The sequence below is a fragment of the Stegostoma tigrinum genome, chromosome 6 (genome assembly GCF_030684315.1).
Source record: "Stegostoma tigrinum isolate sSteTig4 chromosome 6, sSteTig4.hap1, whole genome shotgun sequence".
In the NCBI taxonomy this organism is placed as follows: Eukaryota; Metazoa; Chordata; class Chondrichthyes; order Orectolobiformes; family Stegostomatidae; genus Stegostoma; species Stegostoma tigrinum.
In genome coordinates, this window is record NC_081359.1 from 13865387 (window position 1) to 13887460 (window position 22074).

General features: G+C 41.2%; 1 protein-coding gene across 5 annotated transcripts in view; it reads right to left on the reverse strand.

Annotated features, from left to right (window-relative positions):
• Positions 1 to 636: 636 nt before the first annotated feature.
• LOC125453209 (rho guanine nucleotide exchange factor 7-like) overlaps positions 637 to 22074 on the reverse strand; it is a 123403-nt gene continuing 101965 nt past the window's right edge. For 3 of the 5 annotated variants that reach the window (XM_059646440.1, XM_059646439.1, XM_059646441.1), the window contains 3 exons: positions 5923 to 6022; positions 4365 to 4419; positions 637 to 2068 (listed from right to left, as the gene is read on the reverse strand). In XM_059646440.1, coding sequence (XP_059502423.1) covers positions 1946 to 2068; positions 4365 to 4419; positions 5923 to 6022 — 278 coding nt within the window. In that variant the 3' untranslated portion in view covers positions 637 to 1945. Of the gene's footprint in view, positions 2069 to 4364; positions 4420 to 5922; positions 6023 to 15830; positions 17311 to 22074 lie in introns of those variants that run through there. The other 2 variants (XM_059646442.1, XM_048532480.2) reach the window with 2 other exon arrangements.

Sequence of the window (22074 nt, forward strand, 5' to 3'; positions counted from 1 at the left end):
AGAACACCTCCGCTCAGTTCGCAACAAACAACTGCACCTCCCAGTCGCAAACCATTTCCACTCCCCCTCCCATTCTCTTGATGACATGTCCATGATGGGCCTCCTGCACTGCCACAATGATGCCACCCGAAGGTTGCAGGAACAGCAACTCATATTCCGCCTGGGAACCCTGCAGCCATATGGTATCAATGTGGACTTCACCAGTTTCAAAATCTCCCCTTCCCCTACTGCATCCCTAAACCAGCCCAGTGCATCCCCTCCCCCCACTGCACCACACAACCAGCCCAGCTCTTCCCCCCCACCCACTGCATCCCAAAACCAGTCCAACCTGTCTCTGCCTCCCTAACCGGTTCTTCCTCTCACCCATCCCTTCCTCCCACCCCAATCCGCACCCCCAGCTACCTACTAACCTCATCCCACCTCCTTGACCTGTCCGTCTTCCCTGGACTGACCTATCCCCTCCCTACCTCCCCACCTACACCCTCTCCACCTATCTTCTTTACTCTCCATCTTCGGTCCGCCTCCCCCTCTCTCCCTATTTATTCCAGTTCCCTCCCCCCATCCCCCTCTCTGATGAAGGGTCTAGGCCCGAAACGTCAGCTTTTGTGCTCCTGAGATGCTGCTTGGCCTGCTGTGTTCATCCAGCCTCACATTTTATTATCAAGGTTTTAAACAGAACAGCTTGTTTGTGCTTCTACAGTGAGCAATGTGCATGTGGGTGGAAATCTCTTAACTAGTCCTATCAGCTGTTCTAATGGATGTGCATTGCTGGGTTGGAGAATGATACTAACCATCATTCTCACTGGTTCAGGAAAATGTTACATGGCAAAACAATTTTTTTTTAAATATTGTACGAGACAGAGCCATATGAGTCAGAAGTCTAACACAGCTTGAGCTCCCAGCTGTCTGAATGCCCTTTCATCCTTTACTACATCTTATGTCGGTTGTTCAAGATCAGTAGAGGTCCTAATATAACATCTTGCTGGAGGGGATTAGAACAGGGGAGCTTGCCTGAATCATCCAAAATATTACAGCTAGGAGTGCTCTTTCAATGCTTCTTCCTTGGTTTCTGGTTTCTTCCAGAGAGGCTTCGGGTGAGAGCAGAGATTTTCAAAGCATTACCATGATGCCCTAGATTCAGAGTCCAGGCTGCAGCACTGTGATTAAATCTGTAAGAAAAAGACTTAGCCTACAACTTTCTCACCTCAACACAAGAATGCACTGAGCTTCACATGCACAATACATTGTTCACAACACACAGATTTGCAGATATTGTTTTCATTGAGCCTCAGTCATAGAAGGAATTTCAAAACAAACTGTGAACATTTCATCAAAGCGAATTCGTTAGAAGGCTTAAAAGGTTAAAACAAAAACTAGCCACTGAAATTGCCCAGCGTCCACACAATTCTGTTTGCAGACCCAAAATGCAATGTCCAGTGCAAAAATTGGTCCTCTCTCATCCAACTCTGACCTCAAATTGCTGACATTAAATCGAAAGACAAGTCAAAATCCCTGATAATCATTTTCCTATTGATTACAATTGTAGATGAAGTTATTTTAGCAAGTGCCACATTTCCAGTGCCGTATTGTTTCCGTCTGGTGATTCTGCCGTAAAAGACTTTCAGGGCATCCAAGGACGGAAAAATTGGGCAAGGAGCGAATCAGCTGGGCTAGATTCCACAGCCACCCTCCAGGTAACCTACAGCCTAGCACAGCATGGAGATTACAGCTTGTAATACTCACAAGCATAACACTTGTGTATGGCAATCTCCAGTCTGCTGTTTTATGGATGGTGGACTTATTTAAAATTTACCAGATTTTGATAAAACAGTGAACACGTCAATGGTGGAGGAACATGTTAAGTGCTCATTTGAAAATTGTCAGCAACAGACATTTCCAGCCTGCTGTTTGTGTCCCACCTCTTGCAGGCAAAGTTACAGGTTCACTATAAATTGGTCTCATCCCAAGAGAAATCATTCATATTCTTCAGAACTTTTCTGACCAGTTTCTCTAACTCCTTACGAGCTCGCTGTTCGTCATCCAGGGAACGTCTCATCTTCTTATTTTCCTGCAGCACAAAATTCAGAACAGAAGATTAACAGAGCCATTGCAGAGTAAATAATAACAGGGAATTATCTGGCACAGCCCAGGATTCAGGATTGGGGAATGTGACAAAAGTCCTTAGGTGTAGGCAGGGGTGTCAACACTGGTCCAATTCACTGAAGTCTCTGTTCATTCGACTCCAGGTGGTTTCATTTTTGGAAGTTATTTTTCGCTAATTCTTTGAAATAGATTGATAAAACTCACAACTTCAGGATTTCCCAAAGCGATCCACAGCCAATAGTGTAATTTTTGAAAGTGCAGTCTTTGTTTCAATGTAGGAATCACTGCAGCTAATTTGAGCACAGCAAGATCACACAAATGGAAGTGTGAGGGGATAAAAGGCATGTGGAGATACTGTATAAGAAAAATGGCACATACAAAATAGGAGAAGTTGACCTCTTGACCTCTCCAGCCTGGCCTGCTATTCAATAAGACCGTGATTGATCTGCACGCATTTTGAATTCCAAATTCCCATTTGCCCCAGGCCTCCCGCAATTTCCTTACCTAACGGGAACCTATCTACTTCTTCATATAGTTATTCCACCTCTACCACACAAAACTTAGAGAAAATAAAAGTCTCATCTCTACTGCTCCCCTAAAGAGTGTGCAAGAACAGAGGCCTGAACTTTACTCATAAAAGCATGGCATACTGAAACAAGGAGTTTAATGCTGAAATTTCCAGGTCTATACTTGAAGGATGAGACACGGTTCAGACAGTGCAGAAAATGTTGGCAAGAATGGTTCCGAACTGAAACACTTCAGTTATGAGACATGGAGACTGTGTCCTTGGACAGCAGAGGGTTCTGAAGAAACTGAACAGCACATTTCAAATTCATGAGGGGACAGAAAAGATTGCAGGGAGGAAAAACTGTTCCCATTCATTAAAGGATCAAGGACGAGGGGGCACAGGTAGAAGATAATTTGTAACAGAACCAAATATAATGCAAGAAAAATGTTTTCACAGAGTGATGAGTTAGGGTTTAGAATGCTTGGCAAGAAGTGTGATGGAGGTAGATTCACTTGAAGAATTCATAAGGGCATTACTTGAGTTATAACACTCAATGAGAGAGCTTGTGAAGATGCAATGAGCCAATTGTCTCCACGTGTACTGCAACAATTTAGCAACAAGTCGCAATCTGTTCTGGTGAAGTTGGTGGAGGGTGGAATGCTGCTCAGGACGTCAATGAGAACTCTGCTACTTCTTTTCAGAATAGAGTTGTGGGATTCTTTTATATTCATTTCATAATCCCAATAGGGCTTTGGTTTATCATTTTACCCAATGACCCTCTGACAGCGCAGCGCTCCCTCAGTACTGACCGTCTGACAGTGCAGCGCTCCCTCAGTACTGACCCTCTGACAGTGCAGCGCTCCCTCAGTACTGACCCTCTGACAGTGCAGCACTCCCTCAGTACTGACCCTCTGACAGTGCAGCGCTCCCTCAGTACTGACCCTCTGACAGTGCAGCGCTCCCTCAGTACTGACCCTCTGACAGTGCAGCGCTCCCTCAGTACTGACCCTCTGACAGTGCAGCGCTCCCTCAGTACTGACCCTCTGACAGTGCAGCACTCCCTCAGTACTGACCCTCTGACAGTGCAGCGCTCCCTCAGTACTGACCCTCTGACAGTGCAGCGCTCCCTCAGTACTGACCCTCTGACAGTGCAGCGCTCCCTCAGTACTGACCCTCTGACAGTGCAGCACTCCCTCAGTACTGACCCTCTGACAGTGCAGCGCTCCCTCAGTACTGACCCTCTGACAGTGCAGCACTCCCTCAGTACTGACCCACTGACAGTGCAGCGCTCCCTCAGTACTGACCCTCTGACAGTGCAGTACTCCCTCAGTACTGACCCTCTGACAGTGCAGCACTCCCTCAGTACTGACTCTCTGACAGTGCAGTACTCCCTCAGTACTGACCCTCCGACAGTGCAGTGGTGACTCAGTCGCACACCTGGAAAGTTTAGCTGGATTATGTGCTCAGGTTTCTGCGGTTGGGCTTGAACGCATGACCTTTTAACACAGGAACAAAAGTGCCATTGATGGGAATGTGCCTTGTATCAGTTCTGGTGTCAGCACAGTTTTCGCAGAATGAGTAAGGTATGCTACTTATACATACAGTAACTTGATGTATGCCATCACCTTAACCCTTCCACATCTTGTCCCTTTACTCCTTCCCCTGCCCACCTGCCTGTGGCAATTGTTCACGTGGAAATGACATGAAGGAATCCAGTGCGATATCTGCAATCTGCTGTTGGTGATGGCTTTACCTGCTTTAACTCCAGCACCTCATCCTTCAATGCATAAACAGTGTCCACGAGGCTCCTGTTTGAAAAGGAAACCATAAGTGACAATGGAACTGGTTAAAAATGTGACTCTGCTGAGGTGATAAGTTAGAAGTTAGAGAAATTTGGGTGACTGCTTTGTGGAACACCTCCTACTCATTAGGCAATTCCGGATTCCTGTAACTTTAATTCTTCACCCCATACCGACATTGACCTCTCTGTACTCAGCCTTTTGCACTGTTCCAGTGAAGCTCAACAAAAACTCAAGGAATAGCACTTCATCTTTTCATCAAGTGTTACTAAGAACAGCATTAAGGTCATCATTTCAAATGGTTTCCACTTATCCAGACAGCAGTTAATGCTAATGAATCTGTTACCATTTGCACCTTCTCTACACTTACGTTTCAGTTCCTGCTTGAGTTTTTTTCCACTTTCCGATATTCTATGTGCTTAAAGCCAGCAACATTTTCCAAGTTATTGAATGAATCCTATATAGTTGTACTACAATCCATTAATACTAAAAGGATACAACTGTACATTAACAGGAACAGGAACTTAAACCTCAAAGAGCAGAAATTATATTGTTCCAGCTTGGATGAGCAATGTTAATGAATAACAACATGAGAGAGGTAGGTCAGCACCTTACAATGTGTCTGCAGCAGTGCACCAAACTCTCATACAGTCACAGCAACTCCAGCATATGTTTTCATGCAACCATTAAATGATGCCATATTACCTCCTAGATTTCACCATTCTAGTTATCAGTATGACTCTGCTGAAAGGCCAGCTATTTCCTGTGCCTTTTCACCCTTGTGTACCTATCCAGAATGATACAGTATTTTGGATACAGGGCGCAGAAACAGACTATTCTATCCAACTAGTCTATGCAGATGCTGACGCTTCACTGGAGCTTCTTCCCATCTCTTCATCTAAATCTGCCTGCATCATCTTGATTCCCTTCTCCCTCAGAAATTTTTCTAACCTCTGCTTGAATGCATCTGCAGTATTTACACTGTGGTAGCAAGTTCCACTTTAATGCCACACTTTGTGTGAAGCAGTTTCTTCTGAATTCATTATTGGATTCTCTGGTGAATATCATGCACGGACTACATCTGGTAAAGCTCGTCCTCACAAGAGAATCTAGTTTCTATGTATTCACTCTATTAAAACCTTTCATAATTTTAGATATTTCTATTAGGTCACTCCCAAGTTTTCTAACAGGTCCAGCCTATCAATCTTTCCATTATATGTCCACACTTGAAGCATCTCCATGGTAGTATCTGATGCATATATGTTTCAGAGTGGGCACCCATGTTTAGAGGGGCCACCCTCTCTCCTTAGGAATACATCCCACACGCTGGACGGGGAGACCTACTGCTGTTCAACCAGCTAAATATCAGTGGTTAGCCACCCCCATCTCACTCTTTGTACAACAAAGAACCGGTACCCACAACTTGTTCACTTATGTTCAATAACTTGCACAAATGTTTAAACTGAGCAGTACAACATACAGGACTTGGAATCATTTGCAGATTGTTCTTACTTTTCTTCGATGATCGTTTGCCCATTGCTGTTGGTTTCTTCAACAATTATTTTCTCTTCTTCTGGTAACAGAACCTGGGGAGCAGATTCTTTACGATATGCTGTAACACAGAAGATTCAGAGATTGAAATTACTATCCTGATGGATCAACGATCAGGACTGGTACACAGAAAGATCGGGCAATACAAGGGTGCCACTTTGATTAAAATTATTAGCATTCTGTATTTGTGCATGTTACACTGGGTCTGGATCTGTAAGCAGTTGAGTTTGTGCACTTATGCGGGCACAGGTCAGAGCGTGCGTGTCATCTGGTCGAAGTAAGTGTGGTTTATGCATATCAGTGAGCACATTTCTGTATCAATCCTTATGTTTGCATGTGTAGGGCATGAGTTTTTGACATGTTAGCCTGTACTAATCCATGATTATGTCTGTGTACATCAGCAGGTGCCAGTCTGTGTCTGTAAACATTATCTTTATCATTATTCCATTGCCTGTAAAAACACAAAGCTTCAACAGAGCAGTTCAACCACCAGCTGTGATGATCATACTATAGCGTGTAGAGAAACTTTAGCCCATTCAGATATATCAATGTTCTGCCTTTAATGGAACTGCTTCATTTTTGTTACAAGTGTAAATACTTCAGACCAACATTTTGATATTTCTAAAGCTGTGTGCACCAGTTTCAACTTAAATATTTGAACACATTGCAATGAAGCTGAAAATAATATGTTTTCATGGGAACGGACTGGAGAATGATCCATGCGTGAGAGGTTCTGAAAAAGGTCCTGCAAAAGGTCTCACGTTTCAATGACAGTTTTCTTTATTAATGTTGATATTTTTGCCGTTTTATGAATCTGTGAATCATTTTTAAGATTTCCAACAAATTCCTTATATTTATTAGGAACCTTAGTAATATTTTAAAAATTGGTTTTAAATGGCAACATTCACAACTAAAGGACGCCCAAAAAACAAATATTAAGCTTTTGAAATGTAAGTTCTGTGGCAGGGAACAAAACGAAAAGCCGTGAAATCCCATAAATAGCAATTAGAGCAGATTAGATTCCCTACAGTGTGGTAACAGGCCCTTCGGCCCAACAATTTCACACAGCCCCTTGAAGCATCCCACACAAACCCATCCCCCTATAAACCATAAACTATAAACCACACACCCCTGAACACTACGGGCAATTTAGCGTGGCCAATCGACCTAACCTGCACATCTTTGGGCTGTGGGAGGAAACCGGAGCATCCGGAGGAAACCCACACAGACACAGGGAGAACGTGCAAACTCCACACAGACAGTTGCCCGAGGCTGGAATCAAACCCGGGTCCCTGGTGCTGTGAGGCTGCAGTGCTAACCACTGAGCCATCGTGCCACCATTAAAGGCAAAATATTCCAGATTTTGGAAATCTCAAATAAAAACAACATCCTTGAGAAAGTCAGCAGGCCTGGCAACATCTGTGTAGAGAATTAACATTTCTCATGGACTCAAGGCATTAATTCTGTTTCTCCCCCCACAGATCCTACCACACCTGCCGAGTTCCCATGAACAGGAAACTGTTTTTAGCTGGCCAACATTCCAGGAAGACCACTGTTGATCCTTTTTCCCAAAGGAATGGTGGCTACAGGATCTTCTACACCCATGAGGTGCAGGGGCAGATGTGTTGCCAGTTTAACACTTCAGCCTTGAGCATTAAGAAGGTGCAGCTGAGGATTTTATGAAGTGAAGGATGCAAATTTGGAGAGAATGGTGTAAATGAGAAGAAGATGTCCAGTTTAAGGATTGCATGAATTTCTACTTCAGTAGTAGGTTTCCTCCAAGGCCACCTTGATGTAGCTTCTTTGCAAGAAACATTTAATACACAAACAACACCATCACAAATGTACAGTCTACAGCTTGATGGTATCGATCGAGTATGAACTTCCAAGCAGCCGAAGGATATGGTCAACAAACCAATAACGGGCTCACTCGTATCTACATGACATTCATTGGACCAGAGTCCAGCTCATCAGCCATAACGGCAGAGGACAGCCTTGTGCTCTGGGAACTGACCTCTGACTTGCCTCCCTGACCCTTGGAGCAATGGCATACACCAGCTCAAACTGACATCGAGACCATTTGATATTGAGGATACGAGCAGGGGGAGCCAAGCACCTCTCATGCTGCCAGAAAGGACGGGGTGGTATATGGCAATCAAGTAATCAAGGACCGTAGCTTAACGTTCTCGGGGCACAATTTCAAATCACCACTGTAGATGGAGAATTTTCAATTCAATAAAATTTGGGGAAAAAAAGCTTGCCTAGAGGCAAGCATGGAATCACCAGAATCATAGAATCCCTACAGAGCAGAAGCAAGCCATTTGGCCCACTGAGGCCACACTGACCCTCTGAAGAACATCCCACCTCAACCCATTCCCCCCACCTCATCCCTGTAACCCTGCATATTCCATGGCTAATCCAACTAACCTACACATCCTTGGACAGTGAGAGATAATCGGAGCACCAGGAGGAAACCCATGCAGACACGGGGAGAATGTGCGAACTCCACACAGACAGTCACCAGAGGCTGGAATTGAACCCAGGTCCCTGGCACTGTGAGGCAGAAGTGCTAACCACTGAGCCACCATGCCACCTTATTGATGGTTGTTTGTTAATGTGCTTTAAGGAGGAAAATCTGGTGTCCTTACCTATGACTCCAGGCCCACAGCTATGTGGCTGACTCATAACTGCCCTCTGAGCAATTAGGGATAAGCAACAAATGCTGGCCTAGCCAGGGATGTCCACATCCTGTGAACAATTAAAAGAAAAAGACAAGCGAGGTATGCTCCCTGTGCTGCTTTATTGCTTCCAAAAAGAGAAGGTAGAGGGGGGGTTTCCAATAAGAAACTCACTGGGCCCTGTACAAATTGGGGGTAATATTATCCCCATTGCAAACAATATAAAGGCAGATGGGTTCTCACAAGAAAACTAATTTCCAACTCCAGCAAAGTCAAGTTCACTTGAATTTGGTGAGAATGAAAGAGGCAGGAATGAAACTGGGGCATATGATGTCACGTAGTTGCAAAGCAGTGTCTCAACACCTTCTCCCTTCTGGAGATGAATTGTTCCACATATGACTGTCTCTGATCAATTTAAACATCATGTCTCAGAAAACAGCAGCCAAACTCACAGCTGTTGGAACATTTTTAACTGAAATTTCACTTAAGAAGCTATTATCCCAAACTGTGCAGTCAGTGTAAAGTAATGCTGCTGAAATGGAGAAAAGGTGCCCATAAAACGGCAGTGAGCTCTACAGTGTTGCTTTCCATCATCTCAACATCAGCTTGACTTTGGTGCTACTACATCCAACAACATGGGCAGGCTCATCAACCAATCAGATTGAAAAATTCTCACAGCAAGAAAAACAAATGGAAAAATGTGGGAAATATAAAACAAAACACAAATCTCTGCATAGGAAATGAAGTAAATATTGGAACACTGACACAGAGTTGAGAGAGGTATAAACATCACAATTTTGTTCTGATGTTGGCATGTCTCGTTTAACCATATGTTATTAAAAAAAATTTAAAATGCACAATTTTTTAAAATGTTCCTCAGCAGGGAAATGACTTCACACTGGTAACAGAAATGTCAGGGCCAAAGAGGCCGCTCACATGTAATTATGAGTAATCCTTCCAATTAAAAACACAATTGTATCAGGATGAAGAAGGCTAAGATCCCCATTGTTCCTATCAGGGAAATTAATGTGCAAATAATTGGAGGTTAATTATAATTCTCTTATTTCTAATTATTCTAACTGTAATTGGCTACAACAATACATCCTGTGGACGAACAAGGTATGGGAACTCAACTCCCAGTTTTCTCTGTTTGACTGTACATGCGTGGACACCAGACACAATATTACCACCTCAAAATTATGGGACAATAATTTGAACACAAAATTTAAACTACTAGCTGCAAAAACACACAATGTCTATCTCATAAGACCAAGAAAACTTTCGGATATTTTAAACTGGTTGAAGCAATATTTCATGATTTTTCCTTTTGATTTGGGTGACAAAACCTTGGTTACATCAGGTGCTCAGTGTTGGGTATCCTCCTTAAGCCATTTATCTCCCATGGTGGTGTGTACACTTTGTTTCCTGTCACTTGGCTAACTTCATATTCTTGCTGCCTCTGTCCCATTTATCCCATGGGCTTAAATTTTGCTAACAAGTTCAATTGTCGAAGGCTGATCTAGATCATTAGCATTCTTGATGTCATATCTCACTGTGAGATAAGCTTCCAATCACAAATTCATGCCATCACAATACAGCGATGGAAATGGATAGTCTTGATTACCCAATTTGGCCCAAATCTCAGCTTATTTGCTGTTGAAACTCTCATCCACACCTTCATTACCTTCAAAATTGACTAATTCAATATGCATCCTAAAATAGAGCTCATCCAAAACTCAGCTTTGTCAGAATACTTTCTGCACCATGTCCCTAATCATCAGCTCAATGTTCATGGACCTACATTGTCCCCCCCACAAATGATTGAAACCTCAACTGGAATTGAGATTTGTCATGACTAATGTCTACATGTTCACTAATTAATAAAAGATTTAAACTGCCTAACACAGGTTATACAGTCCAGTTAAGCATCCAATCGAATTCTTCAAAGTGCAAGGAAGATCAGTGGGAATATGCGGAGAAAGATTTTGTCCCCACCTCTTTAAATCAAGTCTCATTACATGAGCAGCTTGAAATTGCTCTCAATAACAATTGCTCTGATGGGTGTATCTAGCCTGCAATTATAGGCAGAAGTGAGAGTGACTGGCTTTGTTTATGACTTCAGTCTCCAAGGTTTGATATTCAAAATCCACACAAAACATGGAAACTCTTCTACAGAATAGAAACCTACTTGAAACTGTGAAATTCCTGAATGAAACATTAACGCAGAATTTCCAAAGAAAGTACTGATTATTTATTTTCACACAATAGCAACAAATTCAAAGAAGCGGATCAATCTAATATTTAGCTTTGTCTTTAGAAACCAATCTTTTCTTCTTTTTGTCCGACTTAGAAGCTGTCTGGAAGGATGTGGACTGTAAGTGCAGTACTGAATTACATCACGTAAGAAAATTAAATTTTTGAACTTAAACTAATGACGCCAAGAATCGTTACAGTCAATTCAATACAGCATGCTACTCATCAACTGAGAACAAGACTTGCATCTCACAGCCAGAATAGACTTGCTCCCATTACAATGGTTTGTTCTAAGAGTTTCAGTGACTTGAGATAAAATTAAAAAGGTATTAAAAGATATAGTGGCTTTTGGGATGAAAAACTCCAACAGAGACATGTTGAATGTTTTGTTTTTATTCTGGATCATTTTATCAGCAATGCCTGTTTGCCAGACCAAAACATCAATAAATTTCAGGTTGACAAAACGTGTCTTACAAAGAAACCAATGCTCTTATAAAGGCATTTTTTTATTTAAACCATATTTTACAACTGAAGTGAAATTATTTATAAAACTAACACTTGGGTGTGATATATGCAAACCACAGGAGGCAACAATACACAGACTGTACATATGCAGCACTCAAATATACAGTTTGTTCACTTAAAGGCATTTACCTTTAAAGCAGTTTTCACCAAAAAGTCACCCATCACTGACACAAATTATACAGTAGAGAGGCTATTGAGCATACAACAGGACACACCATGTTGTGTTTGGCAGAAAGTCGCCTTGTGCAACAAAACAAGGCATCCAATATGACCTCATGCTACCAGGGTTTTCCTAACCCCCAGTAATAATTCATTTTCTTATTCATCTATTTCTCATTTTTCTTTCGCTAATAACAACTGGAAAATATTCAGTCCTAGTTAAAGAGAAACTTGCTATCATATTCTGCTGGTATAATTAGTCCAGTCACTGACCTTGGATTGTCACCATTTAAACACAATGGCATGGCTCAATTCGTCAATGTAAAGAAATTGGACAATCGAGCAGCAATCACTTTTAATTACATCAGATGAATGATTCACACAAAACAATGGTAATTATATTTTAAAGTCCAATAAGTCGGGGCAAGCAAACTACAGCTCTGTGGTCACATGCATGTCAGACTCATCAAAATAGCTGAATAAGTCTGGGCAACCCAAAGCTCTTTAGCTAAACATTGCATCTTTCCCTGGTTGTTCACCTTGAATGTTTTGGAGCTGGAGGTTTAGAGTCAGTTGTCTTTGGTGCCATTGCATTGTTGTGGATAAATCAGAAATATTGTTGAAGAGGGGATAAAGAGCACATTCACCCACTTCAAAAGAGCATTATGGACCCCATTCAGAAAATTAGGAACCAGTAGCAGCAAGAGTTCAAAACATGGAGAAAATTAATGGGATCATGGGTTTAAAATTCAACACATTTAGCCCAGAAATTCTCAGATTTTGGACACTTCTGAAAGAAAACAGCAAAATATTGGTATCCTAATTTCTCACATTCTCTGGCTGTATTGAATTTACTGTATTTCTAACCAATGTTTCTTAACGCCATTGGGATTAGTACACTTTAATTTTTCTCAAGGCTAAAATGTACGTAGGGGTCCCTGACACAGGATGGTGCATGACGGGACAGAAGATCAGGAAACCAGAGGAAGGTCAGCCTGTGTCAGAACGTTGTTCAGCTGGTAATGGGCCATATCATACAATGCTGTGCTGGGGCACTAATTTGTAAAACTGTTGCATTTACGTAGTGTTTCCCTCGCTGGTCCAGAGATTGTGACTCGAAATCCCTACCGCAAGGTCAAGGTGTGAAATGAATTTAAGAAATCTGGGGTTATTTTTGGGCTGAGATCAAAAAGGTCTCACCCAAAATCTTTTGGATTCTTGTGAAACAGACTCAACCAATTTACTAACCTACTTGACAAAAAAAACTGAATAAGAACCCCCTCCTTGCCCTGATCTACGTGTGACTCGAAATAATCTCAGACAGACACAGACGAGGTTTTCAAACATGTTGCATGAGCCACAGAATTAATTACATGCCAAGAGCCATAAGAAAATAGTCCAACAGTTCTACTCGATATATAAATAAAACAAGTACACAGACATAGAGCTGTACACAATGACCGTTGAAGTGCCAACAACTCACATCAAGTGGTGAACAGTTCATCATCACTGGCTGCACAGATTCTATCCTTCAAAAAACAGCGGCTTTCATTGTGAAATGGTGATCTGAATAATTACTTCATATCAACTTACAAAAATATCACACAATATCATTGATAAACATTCCAATAAATAACAGGCCATTTGTCAAGCACTCTGCATAAACAAAAGTGCTGGAAAACTATTTCCTAACAAGTCTGTTCATTCTGTTGACAAATAGTAAGTTGCTGTGTGGCTGTCTTGGTACAAGTTCTTTGAAAAAGGTATATATATAGTGTATTAAAGAAATCAAATCAATCTCAAATTCAACTTTGGTGTCACAAGAATACTTTTCATCAAATTTCCCCAAATCCCCAGTCTCTGATTTAACACTAAACAGAAACTCCTTACGAAGTAAGGAGCTTAATAATTTCCCTTTTTTCTTTCATAAACACTGTACTTGAAGCTAATGGCATTTCACTCTTGCTCCATTTACTTAACATAGTATAAAATTTATCCAAGTGATAGAAATGCAATGCATTATTCAAATACAACTCTTTTTCTTCAAAAATTGCTTTGATCAGAGTCTTTAGCTATACACAAAAGACACAAAGCAGCTGATGAAGTATACAAAGTAATGGCAGCAAATTGATACCGATTACAAGAAATCAAGGCATATGAGTCACCAGAAAGATTAAAGAAATGTCACATTTTTAACCTTGAGGCCACACGAACTAGAAACAGAATAACCCTTTTCACAGCAGGCACTATTACTCATATTTTAAAGTCAATCATTTCAATATTTGCAACAAGGAGAGAGAAAGGTATTTCAAAAACAAAAAAAGGTGTTAATTTCGATCCCCAAAACTCCCATTTTCCACTCTCCACGAATTTGATCTCATCCAAAACTCTGCTGCCCATATTTTTAAACTTGCACAAAAGTCCTGGTCACTCATTGTCACCTGTGCAACTGACCTACACTGACTCCATTCCTACTCTGATCTTACCCCTCAACGAGCTCTCCAATCTTCCGAAATCTCAAATCCTCCAACTCCAGCTTCAAGTGTATTCCGCTTGCGGCTGCACCTTCAACTGCCTTGTGCCCAAACTCCTAAAAATCCACCTTTGTCTATGCTTTCGGTAACTATTCAAAATGCCTCATTCTTTGGCTCAATATCAAATTTTGTCTGATATTCATAGGTGAAGCAACTCAGGAACATCTTATTATACAAGAGCACCTGTACAAAATGAAAGCCAATGTTATAATGGGATGTATTTACATGATAAGCATAGTGTTTGCTTTGAAATGGTTCTACATGACAACACGGCTACAGTTCTATAATTGGACTTTGTGAATTGAAAACGCCAGAAGGAAGACTCACTGACTGGAAACATACATCAAGATCTGGACAGGTTCCTCCACATAATTCTGCTCATTTACTGTTAGTGTGCGAAATGATTAAAATTTTGGGTTAATTTCAAAGACAATTTAAGTCTGGAATCAAGACATAACATCAGAGCGCGTTGCAGCAGAGTGGAATTTTAAATCAGCGTCAAAGATAAATATAAATGGTTTTACATGAACACATAATAGGGAGCATCATTTCACCATGAATCAATCAGCAGCAGTACATGAATTAAAGGACAATTTATACTTTGAAAAAGTATAACAACCAGTTTCAAGTTTTGTGAGCCATATGTAGGGTTTTGTTAGATTTTTCAGCTATTGCACTAACATGGTCAAGAATAGAACTAGCATTCAAGGATTTGAACAAGATTATTGTTACAACTTGCTGGAGTAACCAAATAGAAAATCCAAATTAACACATTAAAGGTAAACAAAGTGATTGTAGGGCTATGGGAAAAGCACAGGGAATGGGGGATAACTGTGTAACTCCTCCGAAGAGTCACAATAGGCCAAATAACTTTCTTAAGTAATTGTGCTAAATCTTTGATCTTGTCACTTAGAATACTCCAAGGCAGAGACGTTAATTACGTTAATCAGAAAAACCTTTAAATTATAATCATCCATTTCTTCCACCAACTACTCAAACAAAAATTTGTATCCGACAAGAATAAAACCAATTCCTCAAGTAGGATTCACCAGGATAATCGTGGGAACGTTCAGCGTGAGCCAAACATTTCTCAGACGGCAAAGCCACAACTAACTCATTAGAGAAAAGAAACAGTTTTCATAAGAAAGAAATAACTCGACCTCACCTCTCCAAACAACAGCTACATTTGTAAATCCTAGAATGCCAGATATTACAAGCTGCATCTCCTCAGAATTTGCAGTATCAGGTCCTAGATATCACGCATCAGTTGATAAGTTCACGCCCTTCAGTATGGGGCACAACTATGACGGTCTTGGCTCAACTCATCCCTCTCAAGCTTTTGCACAGGAACGCATGCAACAGTATCTCTAAAGAATAACCCAGCAAAGGTTACATTAAACAGTTGCCTCTGAGTGAAAGGAAGACAGCAGTTGTTACATCCCTTCTTCCATTGTTGCAGTTTACCTTCCTGACATTTTCATATCCGGAAAAATCCAAATGGGTTTTACAAGTGGTTTTGTCACATTGAGACTATTTACTGGAAGTTGAATGACTAGCAGTATTTATAGCCAAAACCATGGAACAACAAGGGTGACGTTGAATTCGACAGAATCAGTATTATGGTGTGTGATAAAATGAAATCATTAGTATACATTGTGGTTGTCAAAAAGTAGGATGTTTCACTTTTAGCTTCTCAGTCAAGTACAAGGCACAGGGACTGGTGACTGCTGTTGTGATGATTATTTTACAACAGATTCACTAGAACTGTGGCATTGGAACTCCTGGCACTTTGAAAATCCTTTAAAATCCAGACAGTAATTACTGCCCGTGGCGCCACCATAAAAAGCATTGACCCACTTCTGCCTGCACACTCTCTCTCTAGTTTTAAACAACTTAAAGTCTTTTAAAATAAAAAGAAAAATAATAGGAAACAAGTTACTTTCACATCAACCCCTATGTCTGCTTGAAACACTGTAACCTGTGCTCTCTTACTATGAAGTTTACAAACTGGTGGGGTCATATTTGAAATGTTTAGGATGCTACTGTCATAACTCTTTCAAGCAAGCCCTTAGGCTTACAGCCAGTTTCTGCAAATCAGCCAAACATCATGTGACACACAGTATTTGCTAACTTTCTTCACAAGGGGATACCTCAACAAATTCTCAGCTCTCACTCACATCAGGAATTCCAATTCTGGGCTTTGCAAGTCCCAAACAGATTCTGCTCAACAGATGTCCCATGTCGACCTACACATCATAATCCCCAGCTAATGAAGCCTTAAAGCCAGTTAACCATGTGAAAAGTTTTAGATCACACTCTCACAGTGTTTTGTAATGCAACATTCTACTGAAGATTTCTGTGTATTGTCAACAAATTTCAGTATCTGTACAAGAAGAGACTTTAGTCTAGCTTGTGGTAGGGAAAATGTTCAAACAGGTTCCAACACAATGCATTCAATGCCAACTACGATAGACTTGCCTACACTAGGCCTGTATTTTAAATAATCAAACTGTAAACCCAATTGCAGTCATAATATTGTTCAACAAGACATTAACTACCATCAACATAAGGCAGAATATAAAACAATAAACTGAACAAACTAATGCACAAGAATGTTCGAATTACAATTTCAAAACTGTAATATTTAAAGCAACGTTTGGACCACTGGGCACCAAATCAGGAGCAGGAATTCTGGTTGATGTTTCTCTCCCTGGTCAGGGTACTGAGGCCAATCGTTGTTCCACTCCCTTTATTAATACTACCAGCTGAAGTCAGATAATTCAGCCAGTAGAGGACTGTTTGTGTGTTACATGACTCACCACCAAAGGAAGGACGGAGAGAGAGTGAGAGGTAAATGGAACAGCCTTACACACAAGTTATAAAATACCTTGCTTTGACACATTAACACAAGGACACAGCACTGCAGGAAACATTACCAGACAACAAATTAATACAACAAGCAATTCTTAAAAACTGGATGTTTCCTTAGTTCTGGTGCGAGATATACGAACAACAGCTTTTACGTGTTGCTGATCCCATTCGGTAACTGTGGGCCAGCCAGATACTGTCATAGTCAGAGTCTTCAGACAGATCAGCAGGCTCCAAGCGGGAGAGGCTGCTGCGACGAGCTGGGGAGTCCAGGCTTGATAGGTCATCGTCACTCAAAACATGATTATGCATCAAATCAGTGCCTTGCCATGCTGACGTGGAGCAGGTAGATGGGTGTGGGGAGCAGATGGAGATAGGTGCATTGCCAGGGCAGGAGTGGGTGGGGTGGTCAGGGGGTGGGAGTTCAGGAAAAGGGAGAAAGAAAGTAACAAAATGCAAAGGTGAAATTAAAGCAAAGGTGGAGTGAAGACAAGGAGAGAAAAAAAACTGTTAGGCCAGCGACAAAGGTTCTCAATCCAAATTATACAGCAGGGTTAGTTTCTGAAGCTTCTCCCAGTTTGGGACCATGAAAATGCTTAGAATATTTCGATAAATTGAAAAAGCGTTAAGAGCAGATTACAGACCGGTTTTTTCATCTCTTGCAAACGTATCCCCCACCACCGAGCGAGAAGTGACAACTGCCGGATCTCAGGTCAAAGTATATTCTCGAATTCTTGTTGGAAGTGTCATATCACAAAGTTACACCATATCCCAGTATAAATCAGGTGGTTGCTCAAGGCCCTGTTATTTCCCCTACTGGTTTGGATGCTTCATGACTTCAAGGGTCAGATAAAACATTACATAAAAAAGAGTCAAGAATATAAAAGAAAGGTGATTCTGAGTAGTCAGACCACTGACTGACATTGACACTCTGGGTTAGTACTGCAACTGTTGGATAGGATGAATGGGGTTAGAAGTCTGTAGTTCAGGAAACTATAAAAAAGCAGGTTGTGAGAAGTGCCTCAGATCTTTGCAAAGCATGATTTAATAAAACTGCGTTCACTGAAGGAAGAGAACCTTCTGGTTATCATCAGGGCTTCAGGATAAATCATCAAACTTCCAAAACCAGTTTTGGGCTAATTGGTTGATTTTTTCCCTTGACTTTTAAAAGATAAAATGGCTGCTGCAGGAAGGGAAAGGAATAAAAGTTGAACATTTCAGAGTTGCAACGTGTTAGTCGAGGCATGAAGGCCAAAAGAATACAGGGTAGACTTTCTCAATAAGCACAGCCAGATAGTTGAGGGCATGAAGGGGCAAGGCTGGAGGGGTGACAGCACTGAAGGCTCAGTACAGGAGGTGTGGAGAGCCAAGGATGGAGGATGGAGGATGGAGAAGGCTGAGGCTTAGGGACAGAAGGTACAATGTGTAAAGGTCATTTATATTGCGGGGAGGTGGATGGTCACAGAGTGTGCTGATTCGAAGGATTCACAGGGAGAGGGTGCCAAGGGCTGCATGTACACTGTGTCAAAGGTCAAGGTCTAAGGGTGGGGAGGGTCAAGGGTCACTGATCTCCACAGCCAGAATCATGACACTACATGGAATTTACAACATGGAAACCGGCCAATCAGATGGTTAACCTAGATGTCAACAGTATCCTGTAACTGCTCTGTTCTTGTATCTCTTTCTTCCCCTTGTCTTCTAACACCCATCAAATCTGTATACACTCTCTGTTTCAGTCATTATTACCAGTCAAAGGAATACAATCAACAGGTTCACAAGCCGCTGTGTAAGTAAAGTTTCTCCTGGTCCATCCTAAATCCCTGAAAATCTCTCTCATATTAATCTCCATTGTTCTGTAAGACCATCGGACCCAAGAGCAGAAGTAGGCCATTTAGTCCATCCAGTCTCTCTGATATTCAAATGACATCATGAGTAATCTGCTGGTCCTCACTCCAATTTCTGTAACCCAATACCCCTTGACTAGAAATCTGTCTATGTTAGCTTTGTATATATTTAATGAGCCAACCACAACTGGAAGGAATTTCACAGGTTAATTAACTTCTGAAACAAGAAATTCCTCCTTATCTCTGTCCTAACTGGGTAAACGTTTAATTTAAAATTATGTTGTCTAGTCCTAGTCTCTTCAACAAAGGGAAGCCAACTTCTCTGCATCCAGTCAGTCAGATCACCTAAGAATCTTGAAATGTTTCAATAAGGTCACCACTCACTTTTCTAAATTCCTGTAAATATAGGTCCAACCTAGTCAACCTCGCTTCAAAAGAAACTAAAGTAAGGGGCCAAAAACTGTTCTCTGTTTTCTGTGTGGTCTAACTAATATCTTGTCTATTTTTAGCAAAATTCCTTTGTTATTACTCCATTCCTTTGAAACATTCTACTTGCCTTGCCTATTATGTGAACTTGTACACTAGTTTTTTTGTGATTCATGTACAGGGACTCGCAGATCCCTATATGAAGCGGCTTTCTGTGGACTTTCTTTGCTTAAACAATCTATTCTTCCCACCAAATGGCATAACTTCACATTTTCTTACATTATATTCCATCTACCCAGTTTTTATCCACTCATTCAACCATTCAATATCCTTCCTCAACTTTGCATCATCCTCACCACTTGCCTACCCACTTATTTTTGAGTCAGCTGCCAGCTTGATGATAGGACATTCACTTCCCTCATCCAAGTCATGAATACAGATTGAAAATAAAAGTGTGTCACCAGCACCAATCCCTGTGGGTCCAGCACCAATCCCATTAGTTACAGGTTACCATCCTGAAAATGCATCTCTTGCCCAGCCAATTCCCTATCCATGCCAATATACGTCCCCAACACCATGGGCTCTTGTTTTATTAAGTCCTAATATATAACAATAACCTAACAAACACTTCTCAGAAATCCAAATATATTACATCCGCTTGTTCCCATTTATCTCTCAAGCGTGTTGCCTCCTCAAAGAATTCCAATAAGTTTGTCAAGTACGCCTTCCCCTTTACGAAGCCATGTTGACCCTGCTTGATTACATGATGCATTTTTAAATGCTCTATCAATACATTCTTTATAGTAGGCTCTAACATTTTCCCAATAACAAATGTCAAGTTAACTGGACTATGGTCATCTGTTTTTTGGTCTCCTTCCCTTTTTGTTTATGGCTGTTACATTGGCAGTTCTCCAATCCTCCAGTACTGGGTGGGAGGGTAAGCTGTGAGGAGGATGCAGAAATGCTTCAATGTGATTTAGATAAGCTGAGTGAGTGGGTAAATGCATGACATCTGTGAATAATGTGGATAGAGGCGAGGCAATCCACTTTGGTAGCAAAAACAGGAAGGCACAATATTTTCTGAATGGCTATAAATTGAGACGACAGAATTTGCAATGAGACATGGGTACATCAGTCTCTGAATCTTAGCATGTAGTGTACTAGTCGGCAAAGGAGGCAACTGGTAGATTAGCTTTCATAGTGAGAGGATTTGAGTATAGGAGCGAGCATGTCTTGCTGCAATTATACAGAGCCTTGCTGACACTATACTTGGAACTCTGTGTGTAGTCTTGGTCTCTTTTATATTCTTGTTATTTGGAGAGCACTAAAAGGTTTACAGATCCTTGGGATGGCAAGACAGATATAGGAGGAGAGACTGGATCAGTTAAGGGCTAAAAATCACTGCAGTTTAGAAGAATGAAAGGAGATCTCAGAAACTGCACTACATGCCTACATTCAGAGACTGGTGTACCCATGTCTCATTGCACATCCTCTCCTCTCAATTTATAGCTGTTCAGACAAAATCATGCCTTCCTGTTTTTGCTACCAAAGTGGATTACCTCGCATTTATCCACATTACCCAGCTCTGGATGCCCCAGTCTCCAGGGTCACTGCTCGAAGGATACAAGGCAGGCAACTTAGGACTGAGATAAGGAAAAATTTCTTCACCCAGAGAGTGGTGAGCCAGTGAAATCCTCTGCCACAGAAAGAAGTTGAGACAAAAACACTATGATTTCAAGAAAGAGTTGGAAATAGCACTTGGAGCTAAAGGATATGGGGAAATACTGTAACAAACTATTGATTTGGATGATCAGCCATAATCATAATGAATGGCACAGTGGGATCGAAAGGCTGAATGGCCTACTTCCCTCTCTTACTTCCAATGCTCTCTCCAGCTTTTAAGGATTTTTGAAATATTACTAACAGTGCATCCACTAATTAAGAAACTACTTCCTTGAATAGCCTAGGATACGTCCATCAGGTCCAGGGGACTTACTGGCTTCTAGCCACATTGATTCCCCCAGAAGATTTGGATGCAGCTTATTTCTTTCTGGGCCACTCTTTGCTTTCAGAAATTGAAAAATTCTATCAAATCACTCCTGAATCTGCTAATCAAAAGACAAAGAGGAGGTTGATAATTCTGTGCCACTTTTTAAACTAGGATTCAAATTTCCATCAATAGTTGTGTGGGGGGTTTTGCAATAACAAGATGAGGTAGCAAGTAATCTTATGAGATTAAAAATAAATTAGTAAATCTTATCCTCCAAATTTTAATTCAAACAAGACAAGCATGACTGGATGTAGTATGTACCATGTGCACGCTAGCGTGAAATGAGATAAACAGAAATTGCTGAAAATACTCAGTGAATCAAGCAGTGTCTGTTCCGAAAGAAAAGGATTAATGCTTCAGGTCTGTAACCTCTTACCTGAGCTTGAAAACTGAAGTAACAAATTGATGTAGCAAATTTTGAACAAATGGAGGAGCAAGGAAGGTGGTAATGTTTGGGGGAGAAAAAGAGGACATAAGGGAAGGTCTGTGATAGGCCAGAAGTCAGGAAAGATTAAACGACAGAAGGAATGATCGTGTTGCAATGCAAAGGAGATGGTACTGGGACAAGAATCAAAAGGTGAGTCTGGGGGAGATGGAAAAAGCAGAATCATTACTAGCACTGCTGTCTGAATAGAAAGAGACAATGATGATCAAAAATTGCTGGTCTCATGGGTGAGTTTGGCAGTTTGTTAAAGATATGCCATTATAAATGATTTGCCCCACTCCCATTCCAGCCACAGCCTCCCTCCCACACTGAACCAAACAAAGGAGGTTAC